Source organism: Aulostomus chinensis, chromosome 8 (assembly GCF_037954235.1).
Source record: "Aulostomus chinensis isolate RoL2024-O1b breed Wild chromosome 8, RoL_Achi_v1.0, whole genome shotgun sequence".
In the NCBI taxonomy this organism is placed as follows: domain Eukaryota; kingdom Metazoa; phylum Chordata; class Actinopteri; order Syngnathiformes; family Aulostomidae; genus Aulostomus; species Aulostomus chinensis.
The window spans coordinates 17,738,601-17,749,167 of NC_141327.1; the positions used below are offsets into that span (position 1 = coordinate 17,738,601).

The following is a 10,567-nucleotide window of genomic DNA, read 5'->3' on the forward strand; positions in this document are numbered from 1 at the left end:
AGAGAGAGAGAGAGAGAGAGAGAGAGAGAGAGAGAGAAACTTCAGTCATCAGTGACATTTGGAGAGATTTAACTGAACACAACAAAATAAGCAAAGAACAGAACAATTCTTTTTTATTCCTTCGAAGCGCTCTTTTTTTTTTTTTTTGGTTTTCTTTGTTCTCTTCAGGCAGATAACGTTTGATTTGCAGAAGTGGTGCACATTTAGTGTTGTCAAGTAGAACCACCCCCCCACCCCCATCCCCACCCCGGTGGCATCAAAAACAACAAAACCACAGAGAATACCGCTGAATTCCTTCACGACCAGTATTTCCATCATTCGCTTTGGCTGTGAGCAGACTGTGTGTGTATTCAAGCTGAGGAGGTTTCATTGGTTCTATGACACATGTTTATAGTTTGGTCACGCTGACCTTCAGCATGAGAATCAATGAAGCCTTTGGTCTGGATCAGCTGATTTCACTGGAAGATGAGATACAGGAGCGCTCCCCAGAAGGGCTACTATTATTGGGCAGATCACAGGGCAGCAGTGATCTATCAAAGGCATGTTATTTTCACAAAGGGCTCAGGAGTCAGACGTCAGACCGGTCTGGCCAGAATTCTGTAGTCGTTTGTAAAAGAAACAAATTTCAGGTTAGCCCAGGGCTTATGAGCTTCAAATACTAACAGTTCTCTGGAACAGTTTACAATCTTCATCTTTCATCACGTTTGGGTGCTATTTTGCTAAACGCTATTTAGGAAATGTCGGCTAAGCTATGATTTGATGTTAAAATATATAGCTGCAATGGCTGACGTGCACAAAGCAAAGCACTAAAAACAAATACAGTTCGAGAGGTGAGGGAGAAAAACATCATCACATAATTACAAGGGAAAGGGAAGACGAATGTGTCTCTTAAACTTCATTTGCAATCCGTCCAATAAATCTCAAGACATTGTGCTCATAACCACGATGGTGGCCCAGCAGGAAGTGGTAGCAGAACCCATAATGGGGGCCCTACAGGAAGTGGTAGCAGGGTGTCAACACTATATACTGTATTTTGAAAACTTTGAAATTTTATACAATGTTTTGTGACCAATCACACAGTAGCTCTTGAGGTATGTGAGATATCTCCTTGTAGTTTTTTTTAGGCAAAATGCACTCTTAGGATAGGAGCTTTAATTTTGGGACTGTAGCCAGTAGACATCCCAGCCAGAACTTCCATTTCCGTTTGCTTTTTGTTGTTTACTGTCCGATTAGCAGCTGGAGGCAGGGGGAGTGTTTATGACTGGACAGTTTCACAGGTTTTATATGAATGAAGCTGAAGTCAAATACTCTGTTAAAAGGTTTTTTTTTTTTCCTGCGAACCTTCAATTGTCCCTCAAACCACAACCAGATACCAGGCCCTAAAATCTCACCCCACACTGATAGATTCTGCATTCATAAGCTGAATCAGTTTATGGAGATAAATCTGAAGCAAATACAAGAGCAATGGAGCTTGTGGCTGTTGAGATTCTTCTGAACTAAGGTGGTAAACTGACAGACCATTGCTTTTAATTGTAATAAATGGGATATATCGAATTTTAGAAACTCTGCACCACAACCCACGCACCAGCAACCTCCAAAATGACCATTAAAATAAATTAGCACCTCTAAAAACAAAAATCAGTACAACTAAAACTCCTTTTGAAAGCAGAATTTATTCCAGGGCTGTTGTGTTCCAAATTGGATACTCTAAATTGACCGTAGGTGTGACTGTGAGTGTGAATGGTTGTCTGTCTCTATGTGTCGGCCCTGTGATGGACTGGTGACCCATCCAGGGTGATCCCCGCCTCTTGCCCGAAAATTGACGGGATAAGCTCCAGCTCCCCATGACCCTTAACAGGATAAGTGGAAGAGAATGGATGGATGGATGGTTGGATGTTGTGTTCCACCAGATCAGCTTTATTATGGTGTAACTACCAACTTGGCAACTGAGTGTAGATTTCATCATGTTTTTGGATGTTTCAGATGAGGCAAATTTTAACACTTCTGTCCAAGTGTTTGTTGTGTACACTTGGGAAGTCTCAACGGTGCTAACCTGGATATGAATATAAATAAACTGCTGCACAAAAACTCAACTGGGGATTTTCCGATGCCTCTAGCAATACACGGTGGCTGACAGTGTAGATTTGCACAGAGATCCCAATTACTGAAACAATCCAAAATTCAGTCTATTTCTACACAAGCCATGTCGTAGTGAGACTTAATGGGGACATGCAAGCGATCCACTTAACATAAACATTACATAACATGATAGACGTGAATGCCTCCGTTAGATAATAGATGGAAGCTACGAGGCATCACTGTTTCCAATCCCAGGCAGACTGCTGCGGCCTGCAGAAAGAAAAAGCTGCTATAACGTGATTAAAAACACATGTAGCAAAGTAACACCTTCTGCATGAAATATTACCTGAAGAAAATACATTTTCTTGTTCCTTCCCTTTTTAATTGCTTTGTGACGTTATAGTGAAATATTGCCTTTCTGCATTACACTCACATCTACTTACTCTAGCTCTGTGTCAAGGCCTAATGGTGGCATCGCTCATACCACAAACTCACAGCTCTCCTATAATTGCTCCTGCAGAGTTCACTCTGTGTGTGACATGCCGTCCAAGCTTCACTACGGCCCATGTAAGGGTCTCGAAAGCATTTAACATAGATGTGCTATTTTACCCCCCCCCCCCCACCACCACCGTCACCACCACCACCACAACACCCCTACCTCCATCCACACCCCCAACTCTCATGGAGGCACCTGTTGGTACGAAGGCATCTCGAGGTGACAATATTTAACATGGCGCTGTTTGTTTTTTCACCCACCCTCATTTCAGCATTACCTGTTAACATCACCCTCCCAGGCCAGACGCGATTCACTGTCCTTCCATCAAGAGTCTACACACTCCGTGTATGTCTTGTGGTGGTGTGCACACACACTTGACACTTAAGAAGGACTTGGGGAAGAAAAGGAAGTGTTTTTTTTTTTCTGGAAGAGACTGTTTTGGAGTACATATTTTTTGTTTATGTTTCTTTTCAATAAAACCATGGAGTACCATTTTTTGAAAGGATTTCTTCTTGTTTTACTGACGCAGTGCTGCATAGCTGAAGGTAGGGTGACATTCCACTTTGTATTTTGATTTAATTTCATTTAATATTTTCCAGTAGTCTTGCAGCTGCATGTATGTAATATGTTCCTTCTGCTGTTGTATTTTGAGTAAACAAATGAATGAGAGAAACTGCGCAATTAAGAAAATGAGAAAATAAGTCTTCCTGCATCCCTAAATCTCCCATTTAGTGGTTTTCAGTGTTAATAGCACCCAACTCACAAGAGAAATATTCCAGATTTGTGTTTCTTGTTAGCGACAATTTTTTTTTACTATGTCCGTAGACCTGCTTACCTCATTCCAATCCTCCATGGCCCCCCTTGAAGATGCACAGAACTTACCCCAGGAACCAGAGCTGCCTGCTGCTGAGGTGGTGCCAGTGGTGGCCCCTCCTAGCCTGGAAGAGGTGCAACAAGCCGTGCAGGAGGCCTCAGAGCAGGTGGAGGCTCGTGGGGCTGAGGAAGTGCTGAAGGAGCTGCTGGAGAGGGTGGTGGAGGCAGCTATGGGACAGGCAGATTCAGGGGGTGAAGGGAAACAGGATGAGGCAACAGAGCAGGAGGGGGTGGAAGAGGAACCAGCGGGGACTGAGAATGATGAGAGTGAAGCTGAGGAGGTGGATATGTTGAAAGGTGCAGTTGAAGAGGAGGCGGTAGAGATGGATGGAGATGCAGTTGAGGAGGAGAAAATAGTTGGAGATGAGGGAACTGTAGCAGGATTTATGGAGGAGACCCCAGCAGGTGTAGAGGCTATCAGTGAGTCTCTAGGGACTAAAGTCAGCCCGATGGTTGTTGAGGAAGCTGCTCCAGAGGAAAGGGTTATAGCAGGAGAGGAGGCAGGGGTGGAAGCCAATGATGTGCAGGTTGTATTTGTACAAGAAACAGATGCAGCTGAAACAGCAGCTAAGGAAAGTCCAGTTGTTGTAGAGGCAGCAGCTGAGCCAGAGCAGGATGTAGACTCTGACCCTAGCCTGGGGGTGGCTGATGGGGAGCAGATTGAGGATATGTGGGGTATAGGAGAAGCTTCGGAGCAGGAAACTCAAGCAGAAGAAATGGAAGGTGAAGTGATATTGTTGCCTTCTGATAATTATGAAATAGAGAGCACACAGACTATAGCAGAGGAGATAACAGAGGAGGAAGATTTAAACACAGTGAAGGACCCAGAGGAAAAGGTAGAAGGATATTTAGTTGTAGAGGAAGGAGCTGCTGCAGGTACAGAGGAGTCCGAGGGAGAGAGTGTAGTCCAGCAGGAATCAGACGGGTTGGGCAATGAGGAGGGGGACCAACAAGCAGGAGAAGAGGAACAGATTACACAGGAGACCTCGCGTGACAGTGATAAAGAAGGTACGACTTGCAGTAGGAAAAAAAACGGCATGATATATATCTATATCTATATATCTATGTCTATATAGATATATGTAGGTAGGTATATATATATATATATATATATATATATATATATATATATATATATATATATATATATATGTATAAAAGGGCACTATACACCGATCAACCAGCAAATAACATCTGAAACCTCAAAATTCCCAACAGATCCAAAACTTCTAGCTAATTTATGCCTTACTTATGAATAAGCTCCATATTTCATTCTTTTCATCCTAATAGCTATCTGAATTGTTGAATATGTAAAGCCTGCTCATAATTTGGGTCACAATAACTTAAAACTGCAATGGTATTCCGATGGTATTCAGTTGCATCAGACCCAGCAGCTTTAGTCAAGCTTGCATTGTTTGCATCTTAACCTACTTTAAAAGGGGGGGAAAGCTTATAAATGAAGATTAGAACCTCCTTTATTATATTTTACAATAAAATTAGTTACCAGCCCGTATCCTGAAAAACCAAGGTATTGTGACTCCAAACACTTTCTTGAGCAAACATGAAATGATTTTTGGATTGAACCAAAGAAGATGTTAACTTTGAATATCTTGGCATGGACATCAACGATTTATCACTCCTAAAGCCCTGTGATTGTTGTGACACATGCAAAGACTGATTTGATGTTCAAACATGAGCTGCAAAGGTGCAATAACAGAGTGAGTGATTGTTTCGAAGCATTGAAAACACAATCTAGCTATCAGTTGCACATCATTCTGCATTCCATAGGACCTCTCGACAAACCCTAAAACTTGGCCCCTGGGCTTCATTTTCATGTGTGTGTCACATACCAAACCCCTATTCTAGAAGTGCTGGTGATCTCTGCCCCAGAGCCTGATTACAGCGCTGCTGCTGCCTCCGTAGAGCAGAGCACTGAGAGCAAGGCTGCCACCCCAAGCCCATCCCCAGGTGAGGTGCAGGCAAGAGACAATACCCTCGCTGTGGACTATGGCAATGAGATCATCACCCAGACTGGTGACCTTTTGCCACGTGACCCTGTTGTGGCCCAGCCTACGCTGGATTATTTTGTGAAGGATGTACTAGTTATACCCCCCCAGGCTGAGAGGGGGAAACTCGGAGAGGCCAATGAGCTGGTGGAAGATACAGCTGGAAACGCAGGTGAAATCATTTGCTTTCAACGTAACAAAAACTTGAATATCAGCGCAAAAACAAAAAAAGAAATTATTGAGCCAACATCTGCTCCCGGGTTGGAAAAATGAAATGATTCTTAATCTTTTAACCTAGAAGATAATAGAGAAGATGTACAGGTGAACGAGTTAATGTTGTTCCATTTGAACAAACAGGAGACCCAACACTTTAACATACAGTACTGCACTGCTCGGTGCTACCTGGGTTTTCTTGTTTTTAGGTCTACTCTATGGCCTTTTTTAGATATTCATTGGTTTATGTCAGCTGTGGGCTGGTGAGAAGCAGTATTTCATTTTTTTTAATGTAATTGCATTCCTACAATAGCGTTTGTGTTTTGAGGTGAGATTAACTGGATAAGCCCCTTGGGGGTGTTTTCTAAATCTCTCTGTTTGGTATTGTGCGAATAAATTGCTCATAAATAAATACATGCATAGAAGAAGGTGAAGAATTGACAACAGAATAACTATTTTTTGCTTATACTTCATAAAACCTTCCTGTAAAAAAGTACATTATACAGCAATTTTAGCAATAGCTTGAAGCTGCTAAAGGGTAGAATGAAACATGGTAGATGGAAGGTTTAATGCGATGTTAGTTGATTTAATTGCAGTGGTGCATGATTTTCTTTCCCCAAATTTCGGATCTTCGCTAAATCCAGTGAGTTCTTCTTCTGTCACTCTCTCTTTCTTCCTCTCTGTTTCTATTTATCTTATCCTCATAGATATAAGTGAGCTGGGCCTTGAAGCTTGGAAGATCGGCGCTATATTTGCTTCTGCCTTCCTGGTCTTGGAGACAGCTGTCATCATCATCTATATCCTTAAATGTCGTAACAAAAACAGGTATCCAGTACTGTAATTATTCTATTATCCAAATGTTTATGTAATACTTCTACTACAACAATCTTAATCTCACCAGCACATGAATTCTCAAAAGGTTCCTCTTCAAATCCACTATTTTCCCTCTTTTTTATGAATGCGATCAAATTAATACACACACACACACACACACACACACACACACACACACACACCTATATATATATATATATATATATATATATATATATATATATATATATATATATATATATATATATATATATATATATATATATATATATATATGGTACCAGCCACATCTCAATGCTTCTTCTCTGAAAGCTGAACTAAGCCATCTGATTGCCAGCTGTAGTACCAACAGCATTACAATCACAGATGGGACTTACAGCAGTGCTGGCACATGATTGCTTCTGATGTTGCCCAAGCTGCAGCCAACATTTTCACGCTGATAGAAGATGAAATGAGGAGACAGTATTGGTTGGGTATATTTCTCTCTCCCTCTCTCTCTCTCTGTACACAAATGGAACATTATCTTTCACCTTGTAATATACTGCTTTTATTGGTAATTTTCCAAATTGTCCAGTACGGTTCATTTTCTGAATGTAAGCAGAAGTCGGATGATGAGATTTTATGAATGTGTTTGTGTGTGTGTGTGTGTGTGTGTGTGTGTGTGTGTGTGTGTGTGTGTGTGTGTGTGTGTGTGTGTGTCTGTGTATAAGTACCCTACAGCGGTCATGCGAGGAAGGGTGTGTTGAACCAGAGGCAGCTACAGGAGGAGATTGCAGCGATGACACACTTCCTGCAGGCAACGGAGACACTAAGCAGTATGTATTGAAATATCTGTAGAGGTAACATGTATACTACATGAGTACATTTACATGGGTCACCATCCTCCATTGCCGCTTCAATACTCCTCGTTGAATTTCAACTATCTCTTGGATCTCTGCTGGAAGGATTTTAATGATAGTAGCGATGGTGATGGTGGAAGATGTCGTTCTACGATTTGTCCTACTTTAGTTTTACAATTAAATTGAGGTTTTTGTCACCGTGAAGGCTGATTTCTATCAATTTTTATACTCATCAAATCATTTTTGTGCCCCTTTGAGATATTTCTCCAGAGTTTTCCTTCTAATTTGTCACACAACTCAACATTTTTTTTTTGATGATTATTTCATGGCAGATAAGCACAGTGGAGTGGGTGCATATAAAAAAAAAAGGTGCTGGATAACTCCATCTAATGATGACACCCATTAGATTTAATAGAGGAATTACAAAAAAACTCATTGTCAGCTTTCCTCAGATTTCCTCCGAGATATTAATGCACTGATCTGTTAAATTTATCAGCCACTATCGATTCTGAGAGTGTGTATGTATGTGTGTGTGTGTTTGTGTGTGTGTTCTACAACAAAACCAGCTTCGATCACATCATTGTCCTTGTTCCAAACACGAGCCGGATGCCCGTTGTCAGACGACTAAATGCGGTGCGCTGACCTGCGAGCTTGTGGTTCACAGGAATCACAGTGGTGTGCTTCTCAGCTGATTCCCTCTTGGCTGATTTATAAGCTGTGCACTCACTCAAGAGGCTGCTCACTGTGTCACACAAGAGTGAGTCCTGTGTGATTCCAGGAATTTCTTGGTAATACCACTGTTTTTCCCTAATCACACTCGGAGTCTTGAATCACTAATAAGCCAAATGTATTTGTGCTCAGGGGAGTTCCTATTTGGATGTGTGTGTGTGCGTGTGTGTGTGTGTGTGTGTGTGTGTGTGTGTGTGTGTGTGTCTGTGTGTGTGTGTGTGTGTGTGTGTGTGTGTGTGTGTGTGTCTGTGTGTGTGTGTGTGTCTGTGTCTGTGATGAAAAATCAAACAGAAGTCCAGACAGAAATTGAAAAATAAAACTCACGTGCATATATCAAATGCACACTCCTATGGGTGTGTTGCCCCCTTCGAGTGTGTTTATGCTGAAGACACGAGGAGAAATATAATCAAAACATGGAAACAAACATCTTGTTGCCATCCAGGCGTCACATATTTAGCATCATCATCTCAAAATCCCTGTAGGAACACCAGAAGTCTGCACTGTGGAAGCAACAAGAGAGGTTTTGTGAATATTATATATGGTTTGGAATATCAAACATTGTATACAGACGTCTCCCTGACAAGGCGATATACACTCAAACAGCAGGTAAACCACCATACAGTATCAATTAAAAAAAAAATTAAATATCAGAGAGATATTGATTTATTTATAAAATATTATATATTATAGTAGACCTGGTCTTTCCCTAATGATACCACACACAGTATGGGACATGCTGGATGATGCATCTGGCAGCTACACTGCGATGAGTCAAGCCAGTTTAATTTGAGCTGACTGATACCATTCACACCATTTCTCACTGACACTCATTAATATGTCGCATCACACATGAAGCTCCTTGCAGAGCGGAGGGTCTAAGTGTAGCCCACAGCGCTCACCATAAGCAGCGTTAATAATTTAGAGTCAAGAAAAGCAAGGCCCTGATTAGCATTTAGCATGGAGTACTACAGGGACCAGGTCATTTTGTAGGCCAACCCGGAACTTACCATCACCTGACAAAAAAAACACACAAAAAAAAAACAACAACAAAAAAGTGGGATTTGTAATTGGATTTTAAATTATTTCAGAGAATAAGAGTAACAAAACAAATGTTAATGAGATTTTAGGATTTTCACATAATGGCCATATACATAAATGAACACTTTTATGAGTTTTGATCGTTAGAAGCACAAAGCTGACGTCAGGTTTTGCACGGACGATCCATGAAGGCCAGACTTCAGCGTCACTGCGGGCTCTTCCATAGTACGAGATGTTAAAAATATATGAAGCTAGTGTGAAGTGCAACAAGCCCACCGACCATGTTCAACGATGCTTACTTTCTGGTTTTAGAACTCATGAAGGGGCTCTAGAGTTATCAGGAAAATGACCACTTACCTAAAAGCTTCACCAGGCTAAATCAGCTGCTATTTTAGCACACACATTGATTGCGCTTCCCAGCAACTGAGTTTTATGAATGAATTACATTTCAAATGAATCCTATATCACTACCCCACTACGACATCGATTCTAGGAATATAAACAAACAGGGAAATGTCCTCGTCCATCAGGGGGCCAGTGAAAACTTTGATGAGTTTATGAAAGTCGCCTGCTTTTGCGGTCACCAGTTTGCAGATTAACATGAACGTCTTTGGCAGATTTCGGTGACAAAACCTTTCCACCACCATTGAAACTTTAATCTTTTACTAGAATTCCAGATTCACACTGAAGCTTCTCCTTGAATTTGTCACCTCTCCATGCATCCATAATGTCATTTAATAGGACGGTGTGGACACCCTTGAAGGGAAATCAACAGGGATACGGTAAAACACACACTATTAGAAACCCAGGACACTATCACCCCCCCCTCAATTAGTCTATAATGTCAAGGGATCTATTTACATCTGGGTGTCATTATCCTGCAGCACACTTTAAGATTCTCCATCTGGTGTGGAAGTCATTCAATAACTGGTGAACTAAACAGCAGTTTGCCAGCTAATTTAACCACATTAAATTAAATTGCAACTGAATTTTTACCGACACCGCGTCAGAATGAGCTCCGACTTGACGCAGTGATTGTCCGCACATCCTTGATCTCACTGCAGTTTATCCGTGTTGATGATCTCTCCGACAGGATGGCAGGTCTTGAGCCATCTGACGTTGCACAGGAGAAAGCGCAGCACCAAGAAGATCATCACTTGATAACCATGTCAAACCTGCAGCCCAGCTCCGTGGAGGAGTCGGCCAACACTGGACCAGGACCAGATTCTTCACTAGAACTCAGGACTTCCATGCTTTAGGGGGTTAAACTGTTTTCTTATCTAAATAAACCTTTTAAAGAAAATAAATCACCCCAAATTCTCAAACCCTGCCTTCGATTCTGAATATAATTGTATACACATTTGTATTTGTGTGTGTGTGTGTGTATCTGTGTGTGTGTTTGTGTGTGTGTGATGAAGTGAAACTGAAAGAAAATGTACGTTAACTGATATTGCATGTGT

The 10,567-nt window shown here is 41.4% G+C and overlaps 1 protein-coding gene across 1 annotated transcript; it reads left to right on the forward strand.

The window, feature by feature from the left end:
* The first annotated feature begins 666 nt into the window (after window positions 1–666).
* Window positions 667–10,366, forward strand: LOC147257449 (uncharacterized). Its single transcript, XM_086210320.1, has 6 exons — window positions 667–3,120; window positions 3,401–4,456; window positions 5,339–5,626; window positions 6,375–6,492; window positions 7,212–7,316; window positions 10,201–10,366. The coding sequence occupies exons 1-6, from the start codon at window positions 3,036–3,038 to the stop codon at window positions 10,364–10,366; spliced, it is 1,818 nt and encodes a 605-aa protein (XP_086066446.1). The 5' UTR covers window positions 667–3,035.
* Window positions 10,367–10,567: the final 201 nt, after the last annotated feature.

Bases quoted from the DNA above. Each gene is read 5' to 3' on its own strand.
- LOC147257449 (XM_086210320.1), top strand. From the start codon at position 3,036: ATGTTTCTTTTCAATAAAACCATGGAGTACCATTTTTTGAAAGGATTT. The intron at 3,121-3,400 runs GTAGGGTGACAT...CTATGTCCGTAG, and splicing joins GCAGTGCTGCATAGCTGAAG to ACCTGCTTACCTCATTCCAA. The intron at 6,493-7,211 runs GTATCCAGTACT...TCTGTGTATAAG, and splicing joins AAATGTCGTAACAAAAACAG to TACCCTACAGCGGTCATGCG.